This window comes from Taeniopygia guttata, chromosome 3 (assembly GCF_048771995.1).
Source record: "Taeniopygia guttata chromosome 3, bTaeGut7.mat, whole genome shotgun sequence".
In the NCBI taxonomy this organism is placed as follows: Eukaryota; Metazoa; Chordata; class Aves; order Passeriformes; family Estrildidae; genus Taeniopygia; species Taeniopygia guttata.
Window position 1 is genome coordinate 59524178 of NC_133027.1, and position 20331 is coordinate 59544508.

At 35.2% G+C, this 20331-nt stretch overlaps 1 protein-coding gene across 26 annotated transcripts in view; it reads right to left on the bottom strand.

Moving 5' to 3' along the window:
* SYNE1 (spectrin repeat containing nuclear envelope protein 1) overlaps positions 1 to 20331 on the bottom strand; it is a 287044-nt gene that overhangs the window by 169435 nt on the left and 97278 nt on the right. For all 26 annotated transcript variants that reach the window (XM_072926945.1, XM_072926947.1, XM_072926946.1 and 23 more), the window contains 14 exons: positions 20079 to 20287; positions 19710 to 19818; positions 18275 to 18439; positions 16147 to 16314; positions 14487 to 14663; positions 13055 to 13195; positions 11887 to 12047; positions 8962 to 9112; positions 5399 to 5626; positions 4768 to 4866; positions 2888 to 3075; positions 2659 to 2782; positions 1417 to 1583; positions 11 to 164 (listed from right to left, as the gene is read on the bottom strand). In XM_072926945.1, the coding sequence (XP_072783046.1) occupies positions 11 to 164; positions 1417 to 1583; positions 2659 to 2782; positions 2888 to 3075; positions 4768 to 4866; positions 5399 to 5626; positions 8962 to 9112; positions 11887 to 12047; positions 13055 to 13195; positions 14487 to 14663; positions 16147 to 16314; positions 18275 to 18439; positions 19710 to 19818; positions 20079 to 20287 (2241 nt within the window). The remainder of the gene's footprint in view (positions 1 to 10; positions 165 to 1416; positions 1584 to 2658; positions 2783 to 2887; positions 3076 to 4767; positions 4867 to 5398; positions 5627 to 8961; positions 9113 to 11886; positions 12048 to 13054; positions 13196 to 14486; positions 14664 to 16146; positions 16315 to 18274; positions 18440 to 19709; positions 19819 to 20078; positions 20288 to 20331) is intronic.

Here is a 20331-nt window from a genome sequence, read left to right on the forward strand (position 1 = left end):
AGAAGTTTACCTTATTGTGAGATGCAGCTAGTTGTTGATCAGCTGTATTTATCTCTGAAGTGGCTTGTAGTTCAGCAAGAAATTGCTTAATCCAGTCTGAAAACCTGAGCAGGAGCTCATCAAACTGCCCATGCTCAGCAACAAGCGATTGAAGGAAGCTGATCCTACAGAATGTCAGATGCAAATATGAAAACACTTGATGCAATTTAATCACTTCCCAAAATCAAACCCATGGCTGACTGGCCAGCATTAAAATCAATGTCACATGCAAGGAAAGTAGGAAATGTTACTTTAGTTTGCCATATTGATTTTTTAATTCTGGAGAATAACATAACATTTGAAAACACCTTTGAATCTTTCCTGTTTCCACTCTTTTATTTATATCAACTGTTAGAGGTGCCCCAAAAAACCAAGGTATGTTTTTCAAATTTTCCTTATGAATGTAATCCCAGTAAAGACAATGTTATTGATGGAAGCTAAACTTTGATTTTCAGTCATAGCGAATCTTGCCTATCATCTGAAACACTGAATTAAGGTAAGAGGGTCTCACGAATTTATGTCTGGGGTGACAAATTTTATATTCAACTTCCACTAAAGTAGGAAAAGGTAAAGTCTAACCAGAAGAACACAATTCAAAAGAAGAATCTGTCCACAGGAGTACTCAGCAGAATTAAGTACCTAAATACCAAGTATAAACCTTAACCTTAGAAAAGATCTTTTCAGTTACCTTCCCATTTCCCTTACAAATTTCTTTACCTAATTTTCAACATGTAGAAGATCATTATATTGTAAAACAATCATATTGACAAAGTACCTAGAAGATTATGGCATTGATCAAGATCTATTATTTAAGCTACATTTCAAATGGTAAAATATATGTGTTCATCATGGAAAGAATTGAAATCTAAATATATGATAACATATTACAGTTTGAAATAAAGGAGACAGTTTTTCTGAGCTTAACATGAGCCAGCAGCCTAACAATTGAGCATTTATAGGACTTATGGCAAATTAGAATTTCAAAGTGAGTTTAAAACTACAATAGTGTGGCTTTGCATAAAATAAAGCACATAACTGAAACAATCAAGAACAGATTATTGGAGATTTTGGAATTTACTTGGGAAGTTGGAACTGAGGAAATGTAACATTGCCTTCATTTCCTGTCCCACACTCCTTCAAACACCCTCTTCCAGAAAAAAAAAAAAAAAAAAAAAAAAAAAAGAAGAAAGGGAGTGTATGTCAAAAAGATGGCATCATAAATGTGTGGGATTCTCCACCCCCATTCCTGGCAGTTCAGGGACTGGTATGTCCTTTGTCTTCCTAATGGTAATACTGTAAAAAAACACAATTTGGGATTGGGCTTCCTATCTGGATATTGGTTACTTTAACAAGTAGAAAACACTCTGAAGCACAAACCTTTTATCAACAATTTGTGGTAAAGCTTTCCACCTTTCATCCAGCTCTTCAAATTTTTCTTTTATTGTTTTCACACACTGCTTTGAAGCTGTTGGAAACAGCGACTCATTTAACTGTAAAAGACTCTTATAGACAGAAGCATGGGACTCAATATCTGCTCGCAAATCCTGGGATAACAACGGAATGAAAAGCTTTTAGTTTAAGCATAGAACAAATTATGCAAAATAACAAAAATTAATAAATAAACAGCTACAGATTTCCAGTACAGTACTTTGAGTCAAGTGAGTGAACAGAGTATTACTCCTTGGAGTAATTGAGGCCTATTAGGACTAGCAGATGCTCATAACCTCTCAGATAGCTAAATTCAGCAGGGATTCATCCAAGTTAGTATTTTTTGCTCCTTCAGGACAAAGTGTGACTCTTCCATACAGCAATATTGTATGATGGCAGTGGCTAAAACTGACACCACATTTTCTAAGAGATTTGGTGTGCAGCAAGAGAATTACGAGGAAATGTTGCAAACTGGCTCGAACAAAGCAAAACATTAAAAAACCAAACCAATCAATCAAACAAACAGAACCCCAAAAACAAACAAAAAAACCCAAATAACAAGCAACCAAACAGCAAACTAATCCCCAAGCAAAAAAACACTCAACAACTACTAAAAAAAACCCCAACCCCCCCAATTAATTTTCCTTTTCTACTTGGCTTCAAGGAAGGTATGAAAGATGCTACATTTGGCCAACTGCTTCATATTAACCTAAAAACAAATGGCAAAAATTCAAAGGGAAGGCGTAATTTAGAGTAGGATGAAAATCTTGTATTTGAAAAAAAAATCAGAACCAGACTTCCATTGTGATTTCAAAACCTTTGAGCATTTTTTCATCTGAGAAGCTTTCCTCACATGCAAAAAAAAAAAAAAAAAAAAAAAAGAAAATATTGTCTAATAAAGGCATTTCTCTAGAGAAAGGATCTTCTAATAAGCAGACTGATGTCCTACCTTCATAGATAATAGGATATACCAAAGCACCTTTTTCTTTTTACTTTTAGCTGGCATATTATAGTTAAAAGTAATAGTAAAGTCATTGAGAAATAGGAAGTGATAATGTAATACCTCCTAGGAGATTTGCAAAGCCCTGAATCAATTTGACTTGTCAGGCTATAACTGAGCAAATCCTACCTTTAAAAGACACAGAAATACACCAGAAAATGCAGAAGAACAATATTTCAGTTGAAACATACCTGCAGTGCTTGCAGTTCACCTTCCAGCTTAATTCTGTCAGCAGAAACATACTGCTCTGCAGGCTTGCCTGCAGCTTCACACCCCTCCAACCAGGCCAGGAAGGCAGACAGCTCCTTCTCCTGCCTAGCAAAATCACAACCTGGAGTTACCAAGTCATCCTCTCAGTCTCACACACTGAGCCCAGGAAGGTCTCTGTGTCCGTCACAAGAGATGTGGGAATTTACTCACTTCTGCCACTGAGCCAGAAGATTCTCTAATAAGCTGTGTTTCTCCTTAGCACTTTCCAGCACTTTTTCATATTTCTGCTGTAATGCTGTGACCTTTTGAGCAGCTTTTTCTTTGTTGGCCACCTTTCGGACACCAGCTGAGAGAGAGGCCAGAGAGTTGCTCAGCTTTTCCACAGTATGACAGAGGTCCTAGTGAACAAATAAAAGAAACAGCAGCCATATATATAAACAACAGTTATGGAAACAATGGTGGGAAAAAATTCTCTAGTTCTACTCATAAGTTTGAAGTCATGCTACATCCATCAGATCATGAAGTCACTTCAAAGCTTAGATATTGCTCAGGTCCACCCTAGGGGCACATGTTCCCAGCATACCAATGAACTAGATTGTAGTGGCTAAAGACTTCCCTAGGAACAGTGCTAAAGGGAAAAAACACTTCAACAAAAGAGTCAGATCTCCCGAATGGGCATGTGACACAGCATCATCCATGTAGGACAAAGCTCCAAATTCAGGAAAAAGCTTGAGAGTCCGTCATGTCTTTCTAAGAGTTGCTCTAACTTATATAGAGTAAACTCAAAACCACACTCTAACAGGTGAGGACTGCTAGACTTGCAGCCAATGTCAAGTCTCGGGAGAAGTAGGGAAGAGTTACTTGGAACTTCTGTCAGCATTAGCTAAAGATCCTCTTCATAGAAATGACATCTAATGTGAACTACATTTTCCACTGTTGCCATTTCTAGAAAGCTGGGAAAATTGTCTGTATGAAAATTATGTACCGTGGGTTAGAAAAGCACAAAATGAAACCGATTTAAGATGATGAAAGCTCCAGCTCACATGTGTGCAATAGTAACAATAATAATTGTTGTAATTAAAAGAAATCATATCAAGGAGGAAATGTTAATTATACAGGAACAAGCTTCTGATAATTTCATATCAAGGTATTTAATCACCATGATCCCCTAAAGAGAGTAAGATCTTATAACAGCATACTCAGCATATTCATAATGTTTAGAAGTCAATAAAAATGGTGATTACAAATGCTGTATAAATAAATTCCCCATATGCAAAATATTTTTCCTCAACTAGTATCAAGCTTTTTTGAAGCAGACAGGTCGGGTCCCCCTTGAAAACAGCCTTTGCAAGCAGTTATGTATCACTAAGTTCAGAAGACATTGTGTGCATTTTACTGCAAGACTAATATGACTAAAATTTTTTGTAATATTTTCTTAGAAAGAAAGGCTATACTTATTGTTGAAAAAACACATCAGAATTTATAAACAAAAATAGTACACCAAATTCCCTGAGATGGGATTATTTGTAACTTGAATACCAATTCAATACTTGTTTTCCTTTTGTAATAGACTGAATCAAATATCCAAATACCCATGGATTCTTAGCATCACAGATAAAAGTTTCCAATTGAAACTCTGTCCAGTCTCTTCATTGCCCAAGAAAAATTACTTCCAAGGATGTATTTTCTTTAATCACAGATTACCTATACCAAAATCCAAGTTTCTTGAAAATCTTAGAGGAAAACCAGACTTGTATCTTATCTCTTGCTTTTCATAATGTTTTAGATGCATAAAGTTATAAGCAATAACCTGAAGGACTAAGTGGCACTTTTAGGCTTTCTTTCCCCCTAAATTGAGGAAGAAACTTTCTAATCCTGTCTGAAATGATGACAAAAAATAGCTGAGGAAGTACTTAAGCCTTCTCTGAGGCTGCCCACCCAGACAGGCAGAAAAGCCTCCTTCTGCCTTTGCCCTGAGCTGGTGGCATCAGGCAGTCCCTGGTCTGGGGGTTAGTGGCATTTCTGTAAGGAGGCCAGTGTGACACCCGTGCCCTGGGCTCAGTGCCAGGAACAGCTGGCCACATGCTCACCGTGCAATCCTGAAGGGCTGCATATGTTGCTGCTGCTGAAGAGCACGATGTGAGAGGCTCAGCTAACTTAGCTTCAAATTCAGACACTGACTGCTGCACCTATAAAAAAACAGAGGCAAACCAGAAGCTAAAATCAGCAGAAATTACATAAATGATTCTTTTAATAACATCTTTTAAATGTTTGCTGCTAAGAGAATTTTATATTCTAAGCCTTTGTAGTGTTGAGTGCCTTTTGAAGTTAAAAGATGCTAACATGCTCAGTTCCTCCCAGCTGGGGCAATAATAATACTGAAATTATTTTCTTAACAACCTTCTGTCAACCAAAGAATAAAGTTAAAAGTGTTTATAAGAAGTATGGATGTTGCTCAATAGTGCAATATCCAGGAGAATCACATAGGTTTTCTTAAAGACAACATAATTTTTTTTGTGTATATTTTACTGTCTTTCTGAGGCTGCCTTTTAGGTAATTCAAAACACAAATTTATGTATCTAGATATAGCAATTACCTTACAAATCCCCTTTATTTATTTTAGTCTAGCCTGTTATAATATGCATTTTATAGCCAATTTTAGAAAAATAGAGTAATTTTATAAATTGCTGCAAACAATCAATTAGATTTTTCATAGTCTACCTGTTCAAGACTTTCTTCATATTTCTGCAGTGCTGATACATTCCCTGTGATTGTTCCTTCCAGTCTCTGTGCATGATCTCTCAGTTCTTCCCAATACCTTTTGACCTGAGTCAGTTTGGCTTTAATATGTGCACGTTCTCCAGAGGTAACAAACTGGGAAAAAGAATTGGCTTCCTCTTCTAGGTTTGAGATTCCAGTTATTTTACCATCTATCTCTTTATTAATAACCTAAAATGTAAAGCAATAGTGAAAAGATTCAAAATAAGTTTTTAATTATTAGAACAATATTTTCCAATTCATTTTTTTTCTCTATGCTACAAACATCCACCATCAAAAAATTACATAAGAGGAGAGTTCATTGATCACTTCAAATAACTAGCTACCAGACTCTTTATTATGACCTGTAAATACCCTTTTTCTTTTTGAAACTATCTCTGGCAAAGGTTTGAAATACAGGCTACCCTAGAACCCGTGTGTATAAAGAGTAATTAGAATTGACTGAGGTGCATATTTTCAAGAAGACATGATGGTTCATATTTTAGCATCTCTTCTGTCATGGGAAAGTAGTACACAATTCTCATTAAGATTAAAATAAGCAGAAGATGGAAAACCTGACTGTGTCACTGAAAAAGTATTGTCAAGAAGCTGAACCCTAATGGTTAGTTATGTTTAATAGTTTTTCAAGCACTTACCAAATAAAACATGCCATGATTAGAATACAGAGAGATGATTTTCCTTTTCTAATTTAAAATACTATGGTATGATAAAGGATAAATTTAATTAGGTCATAAGTTAGGGTAAGTGTGCCCTTAGGCAGAAGATTAAATAAAGAACCACATTGCAGTATAAGTAGGAAATTGTGGAACAAGGATAATAATGTTTTTGGCAATTTTTTATCTGTCCGGTACCTCAATTAGTAAATGCATAAAGACAAACTTGCACTGGCTTTACATTTCAGCAGCTGCATAACAGCAACTGTCTCCTATTATTTTGTGCTTGTCTTATCACAAATTAGAGGCAAACTTGGCAGCTACATCATCCAAAAAAGAAACTTATAGTGTTTCTCATTCAGTGGTTATTTATTCAGTTGGCACCAATGAAATCTTTGCACCAATTAAGCTTTTTTTTCCACAACAGTTTTTTTTTTATTTTAAAACCTGCTGATATATCATGTCCATGGAGCTCTCAAAAGCAATGGAAAACACATATTGGGAGAGATTTGAAAGATCCAAGTGAGTTCTTTGAAACTGAAATAGGCAGGAGCATTCTCTGATTAAAAAAAAAAAACAACAAACTTTAGGATATGTATATACATGAAAGCAACCAAAAACTTCCTTGAAAATGCAGTCTCTAAGCATAGGTAATGCCCAACTTCTAATACAATAGTGATAAAAATATGGTCTCTTTCTTATAAAGCTATTATAAAGCTCAGGAGTGGCTTACTGCAACATTCAGTCAAAAATTAGCAGGGTGACTGTCAGAAAAAAAATGTGGTGCTGGAAGAATTTATAGTTTCTCTTTATGCAATATATTCTGAATTAATTTGAATTATAAAATATCTTTTTTTTTTTTTTTTTTTTTTTGCATGAGAACATGTTGCTGAGGAAAAATACTGGATTTGCAGCCCTGAAACTCAAATTATCTAACAATGCAGCAGATACAAATGAGGCAGTGCTTTCTAACTCCTACGCTATTCTGTTAAATTCACTCAGTTACATAAAAGAAGGTGGATAATTGAGGCTTTCAAACTTGCACTGAGTCTGCCACCAGTGGTAACTACTTGTGATAACTGTCATTCTGCTCCACCAGGAATTTCAGAGAAATGTGTAGGTGAAAATCTGGCTCTGCTGAAGTCACTGGGGTTTTGCAACCAGCGTCACCAAAAGCAGAATATTGCCACTACCATGTAGGATAATTACATTCAGCTGACCTCAGACTTTTTATCTGGTCAGCCAAAGGTGTCAAGGAGCACACTATGGGGTTTTTTTTGTCATTTGCCCTATGTTGAAATGTTCAATGTGGTGTAGTAGGAATGATATACTAAGTATGCTGATTAGTGTTGTGACACAGAGCAGCTCATCAGGAAACTTACAACAAAATATAACAAACTCTTCAAAATCAGGCACAAAGCAATGCTGCTGAAGCAGATCTCTGGCTATGTCCATGTACTGGAGGTGAGACAACACATTTCACATACCAGAGCTCATAAAGCTCATTAGTTCACCTGAGGTACAATGATACACCCTATGCCTTATGTGGAAGATTTTCTGCTTTATGTCTGTTCACTCAGGTGTTCATAAACATCATCTGCTGACCATGGTGCTTAAATGTATAAGAATTATGATGGAATTTTCAGAAACTTTCAATGCAGTGTAAAAATCACTCCTTATCTGCATCTACAGTAAGGAACAACCTTTCTGGAAACTTGGTTGGAATAGGTGAGTAGGACTAAAGAAGGCTCCATTTAGACAGACAAGAACTGACACACTGCAATGCAATGTTGGCATCATTTTATGCACTTATTTTCTGTATTAAACACTGGAATCCTGTCCGCTAATTATTGAAAAGCAGGACAACACTATAATATATGTCAGTGGAATAAGTGCATACATATTATTTCATAAGGAAACTGTTTTTGAATTGCTGTGGTGATGAAGCAAGAATTCAAACATTGTTTTGTTATTCAATGATGAAGTCAAGAGATTTTATTTAATTAGTCTTTGCAAAGTTGTGAACAAATTAAGAACAGGATAATCTGTTGATAAACTGTTTCTGTCACATGAAACAAGTGCCTAATAGGATCCTTTGGAAACAGTGCCAAGCTTGTCTGCAAGCAGCTGCACATCTGTGCACCTCCTAAAGAACAAGTAGGTCACAAAAAAAAGAAAATGGCAATGTGCACTGCCTGTTGATAAACTCTGTACCCTCAGAAACATGCCATTCCAGAGAAGGAGAAGGTACATTTCCATTTGTGGAAGGATACAAAGTCAGCCCTTGAGATTAAATGCTTGGAGACAATATGCAGCTCAGTCAGCAATTTGAAACTAAGCCACTGTGTAACTACAGGAATGTCTATGGAACTGAATACAGAGCAAATACAATGACAGTAAATGTTATGCCGGTTTTCAAGCTACCAAGAGAAATAGTTTCTTTATTCATTTAGCATAAAAGATACATAAATGAAATTATAACTTTAGCTTGCAAAATTAAAATCAAGTTCTATAGCCACTAGCAGTTGCATGTTAAAAAAGAAACCACCCAACTTGTATTTATGTAGCTATTTTGTTGAGATTACTCAAAAATAAGAAGGGCATAAATTATGTTTTTAACCATATACACAAAGACTTCATATTTGTAAAATAAACACTAAAAAAGAAGGTAGCCTGTAAGAATTTTCCTTTAGTTTATATAAGACCTTACTGCTTGGTATATTAATGTATAAAATGTGCCATCATTTCATCGTGGTATTTTTGAAACATGTAAAATGTCTCTTTTCTCATTTGGCCTCTAGCAAAATAACAGCTAAATGGGCTTTTAATACTAAATGTACAAGAACTTATCACCTTGATTTGGCTGATCTGTATGTCCAAAGGAGATGATGATGTTTCCAAAGTTTCCAGTTCTTTTTCTTGCTCAGCTATCCAGTTGGACAGCGCTTCAAAATTATTGCCAAAATGATCCCACTTGTTTTTCACCATTTCCATGCTTTTAATACTAAAATTGACCAAATCAATTAGAGAGAATAAACAGTTTAATATAATGAAGCTGCCCATATTCTTGCTAAAATAAAAATTGAACTTAATCTACAGCAGGGTAATTTTAAAAAGTTCTTATATTAGAGGATCAAATTGTGCACCTAAATTCAAATATGGTTCTCTCTTAGACCATGCACCAAGTCAAACAAATGCATTAGCAATAGAGGGTACATCAAGAAGTAAAAGAAAGTACAGCTTTATTCATCAGCTGTACAAGAATCTCATCATAGTGAGAAGAGAAAGAAAAGAAAAGAAAAAAGAACATCAAAATTTCTATGAAATACTATGGAGCGATGATTACATCAGAAATCTAAATATTTAGATAACTGAGTGCATTGATGTTCATAGTTTAGTTCCTAGATCAGAATGATTAAAACCAGTTAAATGTGGACATACACGCAGTCATCAATGCTTGACTGTTTTATTGATCTTGCTTTTTTATGACAGCAATCTCCACCTCTTATAGGAAATTCATGTTTGTTGTGGCAATGATTTCCTATCAAGTCAAAGAATCAACAACAAATGTGACTCAGCTCCCTCAGAGTTAGTAGTTTTACATTATAGCTATATTAAACAGAGACAGATTATGACTGATTTTCGTATGTCTAGGATTGCAAACAAAGCACCTATTTCTTTTGTTACAAGTAAGAAGGCCATTATACAGGGCCTAAACAACATCAACTTCCAGTATACAAATTTCTGCCCCTTTCAAGTAATTGAAACCAGTGCTAATGTAGGCCTTGCCCACAGCTTGCAAAACACACATTTTCTATTTCACTGAAAATATTGAAGTATTATCATAAAAGTTTGAATATTACAAAATTTCAAAATACATTTTCCTTCTAAATATAGCCTAAAAACCATTCCATGGTAAAAAGTTCTTAACTTTTTCCCCCCTCATTAAAGCTAGAGGAAGCTTTAAGAAAAAATGTAGCCTAAAATGTAAAAGTTGACCTTTTATTTTTTATTATTTATTTTCAAAAAAAAAAATAGGAATGTCAACAGCCATTTAGTGATAAGAGTGTATGCAAATTCAAGTTATTTATAGGAAAACAATCTGCAAAAATAGTTCGCTCAAATCCAGCTCATGGAAATACAGCTGGAAATCAGAATCCAGGTACCAAATCAGTGGCACAACTGCTGTTGCATGCCTTCGTTGGAGTCCATTTAAGAAAGCCACAGACTGTAAAGAATATAATCCCAAACAAACTGCACAGCTCTGCATGATTGCCTTGGAAGACAGATGGGCTAAGTTGTTGCAGTAGCTGACTGTGAAGAGCTGCCCAAACTTTTCTCTCCTTTTCCTGTTCTCTGGCACACTTTGTAACTTAGGAGTTTGGAACAACTTCACTTTAAATTACTTGGCCAAGATATTTATTGACAATGCAAGTTAAAATATAACTCTTACATACCTACTGTGAGTTCTGTAGATAACCTACACATAGTTGTATGTATTTGCATCTTTTACAGAAGGTATTTAGTTTTTACTATCTATCACGCTACCATAGACATTCTGTATAATCCATATGCACTCAACTAAAATTTATTAAATATCTACACTGAAAGGGTATATCAATGATGACTTTATTTAAAAATAAATTACTTTATTTAAAAAGAAAATATTCATTGCTGGAAAGACAAATTTCTTAGATTGAAAAATCAAACTAGTTTTCTCTCTTACAGGGGAGACATTAATGTGTAAAGTATTTAGTAAGAGATGGTAGAATTTGACTGCAAATCACTCTAGCACTTAATGCTGGAGAAAGCATTACATAAATTGCCAGACCACCATTTGCTGCACAGGCTATTTATTTTGGTTTATAGCTGTTCTTTCACATCAGGAAGAAAATGGCACTAAATTAAAATCAGATTAGTATGACAGTGGTCATTATGAGGGAAAAAACCCCAATTGTTTGGGTATTGCCCTTTGCTCATATTCTGTTCAAGGTGATGGTACCTGCCTAATCTTATACAGTAAATTATTCGAGGGAGTAATTACAGTAAGACAAAATATAAACGGCACAGGTATCTATGACTTGTGTATCAGATCTACTCTATGCAAAAATACTGATTTCATACATACATACAAATGTATCCATATAGGGATAAAATGAGAATAGCAACATTCTGAATTTGAGTAACAAGTTCAGTAGCTGAACTTGAGAGAAGGGAAGAATATTTTACAAATACAAAAAGGTACAAATATTAAGCTTTCCTTGGAGCTAGAAACTTTCATTTTAAACAAAATCTGGAAAATTATACTTTTGTTTTTTTGGCAGCAGAAGCAGCTTTTGATATTGCCCGTGAAATACAATCTGGGCATTCAGCTAAGATGAAGGCACTTTTTGACACTTATAGAGAGAAAGTTGAATATGAAAAATGAGGCAAAATGTGATAAATATGCTGCTGTAGTAGTCTGAGATTTTTCTTTACCAAAGAGTCCAGTACTCCAAGACTGAGCTCAGTTATCCCTTCTTCACAAGACTGGGGCTTAAATATAAGTGACAGGTTAAATGTAACTAACTTTTATGAACTACATATAATTAAAAGAAAGCAATTTGTTAGTTTGCACACACTCTTTTGACACATTTGGTACCATAACTTGGTTACTATGCCAGAGAAAGCAGTAAATGACAGAGCTGATGAGGCAACACAAAATGCTGACACGGTAGACTAAAAATCTGATACAATCTTAAGGTGAAGAATAAATATTAGGACTTGTTAAGAACATACTCTTCTTCAAGAGTAATTTCCATTTTTTTCACTTGTTCTTGGATTGATTTTGCCTGATGTTGAAGGGACTGCTTGTTCTTTGAACCAAGCTGTATCTCAGAGGAATTCTTCACCAAATTCTCAGCCTGTACTGCCATTGCTTCAGTTTGTTTAGAAAGTTCCTGTAAGGATACAATGTGTATCAATACAACCATAGAATTTCATATATTTACACAAAAAGTATTTTTCCTCAACATTTATGTTTGGAAAAAAGTACCCATGTCCTACATGTATATTCTGAATGTGTAAATACATAAAAACAATCTCTGGAGAAACTTAATTTCATGCTGCATTTAAGAAAAGTCCATTTGAGCAAACCAGATTGAATTAAATTTATCAAGGGATGCTGTATGTACAAAAGTTTTTGACTCAAAAAATCAAAGTTCCTTCTATAGCTCTTCAAGTAATTTAATTTTGTATTGCAGAAGATAATATACATATTTTCTTAATTATTCAATCCCACCATTCACCAAGAGAATTTTGCAGTACCTCATATTTTGTATTTTCACTTTGTTTAGCAATTATTTTCTGTCACAAACATTAAACCCACATACCGGAAAAATTGATGCTGAGCATAATCAAGGTAGGTATAATTTATTATTGAGTTCATCAAAGGTTAACAGTGGTGTGTAAACCATGGCACTTAGGTAAAACAAGCACTGTTATTACTTCTGAAGTCATAAATAAAATGGGCTGGGATAATTTTGTGCTACTAAGGACAAATGGCATGTTATGGCTCTTGTCCATAGGGTGGGTAGCCCTGGTCCTCTCAGGACTAAGAGTGCTATAAGTGTGTGTGTCACATTCCACACACCCTTGCCAAAGTGCACCCTAATAATGTTGACATGCAAGTCCTCGACACTGGATTACCAGCATAGAATGGGAAGTCCTCAAAATAATATCAACTTCCATACATATGCTTCAGATGCAAACTTTGAGAAATCCTTCGTGGTTTTTTCTCAGAATGACTTTTTTACCTGTGGAAAGTTTATGCGATCTCTCATCTGTATATGCAATTTGCATGGGCATTAATGGGAAACCATGCAAAGATTGAAGGCAATACACTCAGCCCATGTCAACAGGCCAGGCAGAAAGACATCTCAGCTCCTGCATTTCACACAGTCAGTACCTTTGTCTGATCCAGTTCTGAGGAGAGGCTCTCTAAACTGCTAAAGTTTAAGATACGTTCAAGTACAGAACTTGCTTGATTGAGATATTTTACTACTGTTTCTTTGTCTCTTTCAAACTGCTCCCATTTATTTATTGTGACCTAAAAAACATACAAACAAAACCAAAAAAGGAACACAAGGAGATAAAAGGGGAGAAAATGAGATTTTCCTTGTACATTACTGAAAAAGGAAAATAGAAAAAGATTTGATGTAAAACAAAATAATTTTTCCTGAGAAGCCATCTACTCAACACTGAGTAGATGAAACTCTTCTAAACTAAATAAAACCTTTTCCTTGAATGTTTGTTGATTCATATTATGCTGTGCAAAAAATGTATTGTTCTCTAAGTTGCCAGCAATATTTAAATCTTGTATTTTAATGTCCTGTAAGAATATGTACATGTAAGAAATCTAAAATAATACATGCAGAGACTTAGGGTGACAAGTGTAAAAAACATCAAAAGGATTTTCAAGTTCTTTAATGAAAAAAATTACAGTGAAATGTTAGAAGAAAATCCCTACTCACAGGAAAATCACACATAAGGACTTATTTGTTCTTTTCTGATAATGTAAAATTATGATTAACCTACAGCATTTAATTACAAGTCACAAAAACTATGACAATTTAAACAATTATTTTCTTGATTCTGAAGCATAGATTACAACTTGACACATGGGAATTTTTAGAGGAAAAATGTGTTTCAATAAGTGTTTATATTAAGAAGTTATTTGAGGTTTATTGATTGTGTTTCTCATCTTGTGTTTTCTCATGGCAAATAATTTTGGTGACTTTAAACATTTGCATGGATAGCAGCTGCTTGGATTAACATTCTGTTTAGAAACATGTAAAGACCAAATCACATATGGGTGCAAGGACCTATAAATTCTAATCCCAGTTCAGTCCATGATTAGTTATACAAGCTGAAGCAATTAATTTGATTTCCCCATGACTTTCTCCTTCCTTCTTTAAATTTAGGATCACAGCATGTATTTCACACAGTAGTTGTGAGGATTATATTTGCACATCCGGTGCTGTTAAGGACAGCCTAAGGACACTCAACTAAAGAGCAATGCCATCTTTAGTAACCAGAAAAGAGACATCAAAAAATAAGCTCACAGATAAATTATTAAAAACTGTTAACTATTATGACTGAATAGCTGGGACTTTTAAACACTTCTAGACAGAATGCTATTTCCTTAATATTTAAGAGGTATACAGCTTCAAGAAATTTTCATAGAGGTCATGATCATGAAAACCCCAAGGACCAAGAGTCAAAGGTGAGAAAATGAACTCAGTTTTTGGATATTAAAAAAATTGGGTTTTACTAGGTTTAAAAAAGAAAATGAGGAAGAAGTAAGCATGAGGCCTTATTTCCAAGGGCAAAAGACCCACCTGCAGTTGCTCTTCCCGTTTCTCCATAGTCTGCTGCATGTTCTCCAATGTTCCCTCTAATTTTTGTAAATCATCTCGTACTGTGCTCGGCAGCCCACCTTCAACCTGCAATTTCTTGGCTTGGGAAATCTGCTTTTGCACGTCTTGCCTTTTTGCACGGAGTCTCCTTGTCCTTTGCTAAAAGGATTCATCCAGCATGAATGATTAGACTTTTTAGCCCCTTTGGGAAAGTGGAATGATGCATCCCCTTTCAGTTTTTGCGGGGGTATGCAATGACAGTAACAAAGGGACAAACTGGGGCAAGTATTCTTGAGAGTCTCACACTTATCAAGTATACGCACTAGCTTTCAAAATGTCAAATGCCGCCTTTTGTGGCATATGCATGGAGAAAAAGAGTGAAAATGTGGCCATTTATCCAAAGCATATTTGAGAAAGCAGAAGCCACAGCAGTTGAGCAACCACAGCAGGGGTCACAGGTGCATGTATTCCTCATGACTGAATCCCCGTCTGCTCTGCACTCCTGAGGCGCAGGTTGGAGCCTCAGATTGAACAAAGCAATATATTAGCCTTCTTAGAGAGCAGCAGGGTGTGGCTAGGTTGCGTACCTCTGTCCTAGAGGTCTTTTTGATTTGCAACACTATCAGAAACTCCTGACAATACTCCCTCTCTCCTTTGTAACATGCCTGACCCAGACAGCCTTCACAACTAGCTCAATTCTACTCTGGGTACCTTCAGGTCTGCGTGAAAATCTGTTTCTGCTTTGATAGACTCCATACCACAAGAAAAAGAGCTCAAGGAGAAGTTAACTATTTCTATTACCTCTCCTAAAATGGATAAGGAATGCGGAGTATTTAAAGAATGAATACAAACCTTAACACACACAATTGTGCTTATAAATACCAAAGAGTTTAGGTAAGAAACAGGTGTGATTAGTCAGACACTGAGCTGTCTGACTCCACAGAAATATATGTTATTATAAAAAACTTAATAATGTCCAGACATTGGCAGTAAATGATTCCTATTCTCATTACCTTTGAGCAGCTCAAAAAGTTATTTTCCCATATTTTGCCTTAACAGCCATGATTCTTGTTGTATGCAAGCCATACCACTCACTGTAGCCTGTAGATATTTTGATCCATTAAGAGTGCATAAAAAAACCTCTAGTTCTACTCCTACAGAATGGAGGCCCATCTGACACAAAAATAGCTATCCAGAGAAGGAAATGAGGCTAAAGCAATACCTTCCTTCTAATATTTAGAGTTGGGGCCACATCAAACTGCTAAAATAGAGAAATTTCCAAAGCAAGAATTGTGTCAAATTTACCATGATTGAATCTGAAACTCGAGCAATAAAAAGGTTAAAGGGAGAGTCTACGTATCTGCAGAGTACACTTACCCAAAATTTAAAGTTAATGAAGCTTGTTTTTCAGTGTTTTGTGTCCCAAAACCCCATATGAAATAAAAGTTGACTATTAACATTTAAAAGACACTGAAAATATTTTTCATTAAAAGAAATAAATTCTAGGCTATATAGAACTGTTTCCTTTATAACACTTTCAAGTTACAATATAAAGACTTATATTAATGGGTGTAACAAAATTTTGTAATTACATAAATTAGTCTTTATAAAATTTGGATGTGGACATGAGGAGTTGCCCTACCTGATGATGAAGCAGTAGTTGCTGAGCTTGTAATAAACTTTCTGTATCCAGGATCTTTTCAGCCTCTGCTTGGACTTCTTTGGAGTTGTTGATTAATTCTTCAATAGCACTTTTAACTTCTTCTTTGTACTGGACACAGTCTCCAACAGCACCTAAAGTGTTTTCAATCTAACATCACAGATATCTTTAAGTATTTCATGTTGAAAAACACATCTGTATTTTAAGGGTACATTTATATTTGCCATACTTTTTCAAAAATACAGTACAATTTTTTATATTTAAACCATTTTTTATCTCCTGTATTTTTGACACCTTTAACTTTACATTGAAAAAGTGGCTCTAGACTTAAAATGTGACTGGGGAGACCTTTACCTTGTTCAAACATACTCCCTGTTACACTTCCATATGACAAATAGCTTTATGTGACAGCTGTGACAGCTACTTACTGTTAGAAAACAGTACATCCTTGCAGGCTGACCCAGATTCCAAAACACCTGCACTACTCAACACACAAAAAATTTTTGCTGCCATTTGAACTGTCTTGAGCAGTGTTTTGGTGAATCACAAATTCATTAAAATGCTGAATTACTCTGGTTTTATGGACCACAATGCACATGTGCTGCAGTATGCAGTCTCAGCTTGCAACATTTTATAAAGAACGAAACATTTTATAAAGAAAGAGGCCATTAAACACACCAGAAATGTCTTCTCTTAATTGTGTGACTCAGGTAAATACATGTAGCTGACTCTCAGGCTCTGTTCCTCATACAGTTCCTGTGTTTTAAGGTTTTAATCATAAACAATTCTAGATAATTTTCCTTTTATTTTTCCTGTTCCTTTCCTTTTTACTTTGGAGAGCCATTTGAACTCAAGCCATTAAATTTCCTGTTATATAAATATTTAGTTTTTAGTCTCCAAAACTATTGCTGAACTCTGGCAATGCCCAGTATCAGTTCTCACCTAAACAATCTCATCCATATGATTAACAAGCTTTATAAATAGTATTCAGATTTCTAAGAATCAGTAGTTGCTTAACTATAATATAGAGTGCCATTTAGATTATATTTTTATGTTTAAACCAAGTATAAATTTGACATCTGTTTTTCTTTATTAACCTCAATAAGTTACTCTCATTAACTTACATTTAGTTCTGACATTTAGAGGAAACAAAAAGCAAGTGATTTAACTTAATTCCAAAAGATAACCCCACAAAAAACTAAAAATAAAACAAAATTAGAGTAACTTAACCTTTTTGCAGTCAGGCAGAAATTACATTTCTTGCCCAAACTTTCCAAACAGCTTTCACACCACAGAAATTTAGAGAACTTTCAATAAATACATAGAAATATTATACATTGAAACCTCTATAAGGCCTCCACAAGAACTGACATCAACAGTGAAATCTGAAATCTGAACTCTTTCTCTTTCCTGAATTCTTTTTTTGCTTCTAGTCAGGTCTATTCCACTTTTTAAGTGCAGGATGATCTGTTTCAGCTGGTTTTTCTTTTAACTGTATAAACTGTGAACCAGTAAGTTCCCTGGCAGCCCATAGAACTCAAGGGTTCAGTGTTTCTGAGAGGCTTGGCTTGTCATGAGTTAGAAATTTCCCATGATTTCTGCAGTTACAGTATCTCCTTTTCACTCAGGCCTCAAAGAACTGCAGCCTTTTCCTACAAGTTCAGGATGTGATACACATCCTTAATGACTAGAAACAACCCCAACGTAGTGTTTTATTTCACCATAAAATATAAATAAATTATTATTAAAGTGAAATTCTATATTCACTAGTTGATGTACATTATGGTTTTGACAATGTTCACTATGAACTGATTTTTAAAAAACTAACAAAATGGACATTTTGATTGCAGAAACATTTACTATGATACTTTCCAATTCTGCAGAGGGAAAAGATCCAATATGATAATGTCTTTTTTTTTTTTTTTTTTTTTCTTTTTGCCTGGTACTCTCAGTGCTTTGCTACCCATGGAGTACAAATTAATTTTTCATTGCTGAAGGCTTGCAGTTTAATTAAAAAAACACAGCAGGGAACTTGTGCTTGTGAAGCCATGGCTGATGTCATTTTATGTGACACTGTAAGTGTAGAGCTCTTGTGTGTGTCATACTGTACCTCAGCCAACAAATCTAGGAGTCTCTTGAAGTCACTGGAAAGTTTACAAAGCTCATCTTCTGTCTCTTTGGCCTCCAAATCAGGACATTGTGAGGTCAAAACAGCAAGTCTAGATTTCAGCCAACTGTGGTTTTCTCCATACTTGTGAATATGCTTCCTAATTTCCTACAGAAAAAAAATCAAAACATATTTTCTTCAAATAAACAAAATACATCAATAACTGACATTCCTGGCACCAGTTCAAAGATCAATAGTGTAAACAGACTACTTTTCTTTAGCTTAAAACACTAGAAATGTAGTATTTTTCTATTAGCATAGCCCTATCAGATTCTGTTTCAGTTAATGGCTAGAATTTTGCACTTCTTCCACAGACTTTACTCTGCTACTAGCTAGACTGTACTTTAGTTAGTAGTGGAATACTTTTCCCTCACAAATGTTTTTACTTACAGATAGATAGAGGGCAGGTACCACATGTATATTTTCTATATATTGACCGTATTTCTTGCAATTTAAATCTGAGTTGCTAACTTCCCCAAATATTTAATTTCATGCAATATAAAGTTAAATGTAATTTTTTTTTTTCATATTTGAATTGCTTTCTTTCCACACCTCTTTTCAACCTGTAGTTCATTTGTATCTTTGTGGCAGTGCTGATAAAATGTTGGCAGCAGTGAAACTACATGAGTAAACCAGACTTCTGGAAGCAGAAGCACCCATTAAGCTATGGATCTATCTGTTCTATCAAGGTCATCCTAATAATGTTTCTCCATATAGCTAGACTCATAAGCTGCTCATGAATTTCACACAAACACCTAAAGTATGTAGGTGCTCCTAGTATGTGAAATTAAAAAAAAAACAAAACCAAAAAACAGAAAGAAGGGTCAAGTCCCAAGTGACACAATAAATTATTGCTTAAAACTAATTTAACTAACCAACTCAGTCTTCAGCTAGTCTATAATTTTTGTAACAGTCACCAGTACAAAACTGAATGGTGGAGTAATTTTTCCTCCCGTTATACTACGGTAGAAGAGAATTTTTATAATAGAAGATTTCCTTACATGTAAGTAAAGTAAGATCATTCAAAAACCTGCAATCCACAAATTTTTGCTTTTCTTTGAGCAGCACTTCTAACTCTGCAGGCAATAATATGAGGGGAAAATATTTTTTCAATCTGCCCCTATAATTTTAATGCTCTAAATATAGAGGGAAAGGGACCTGTCATTCTCTAAATTGTTAAAAGTAAGAACTTCTGCTACATTTGCTGTAACATGCACCTTTCTCCTGGTAATGTTTTTAAGAATACCAGGAATCAACAGAGCTACTATGGTCTCTGTAGCAAAGCAGAGACTACTTTGGACTACTCTGGAGCAGAATTTTATCCAGAGTCCCAGTAGCAGTGACCATAGCTTTGCTGAGATATAAGCTAAGGGCTCACCCCCACAGATGCTTTACACTGCTTGTACTTGGCAGTATCGTTAACATTTTCCTTTATCTTCTTTAGCTCTCTTTCTGTTGATAAAATCCAATTTGCCAATTCAGAAAATCTGAAATAAGACATCACAGGATGAAAAAAAATACAATACACAAAAAAAACCCCCAAACAAACAAAAAAAACCCACTACAAAACAATAACCTCCTAAGTGTAGGCAAAAAAATTATAAAATCCGCTTGAAGCCCCACTATAATTTATGGAATTTACACAAAGATCACAGTATCATTTTGTCCATGGTACTGATCTGTGATGACACAGAGGCGTGACCATGCATAAGGCTCTGCAAGACTCAGGTAGGAATTGAGGTGACACCTGCTCTTATAGCCCTTCCAGGTGTCTGAGTGCTCTGTTAGCTTCATGTAGGTGCTGTCTATCTGGGATTTCAGATCCTTCAGGATTCGCTGGCTGCTTTCCAGTGTACCCCTCACTGGATCAGAAACTGGCAGTTTTTGGCACAGCTCTTCCATTCGCTGTAGCCTTTTCTCACACAGGTGGTAAGATCCCTTATCACCGAAGAACAACTGATGGGAGACAAAGCAGAAAATTCAACAGAAATACAAACTGG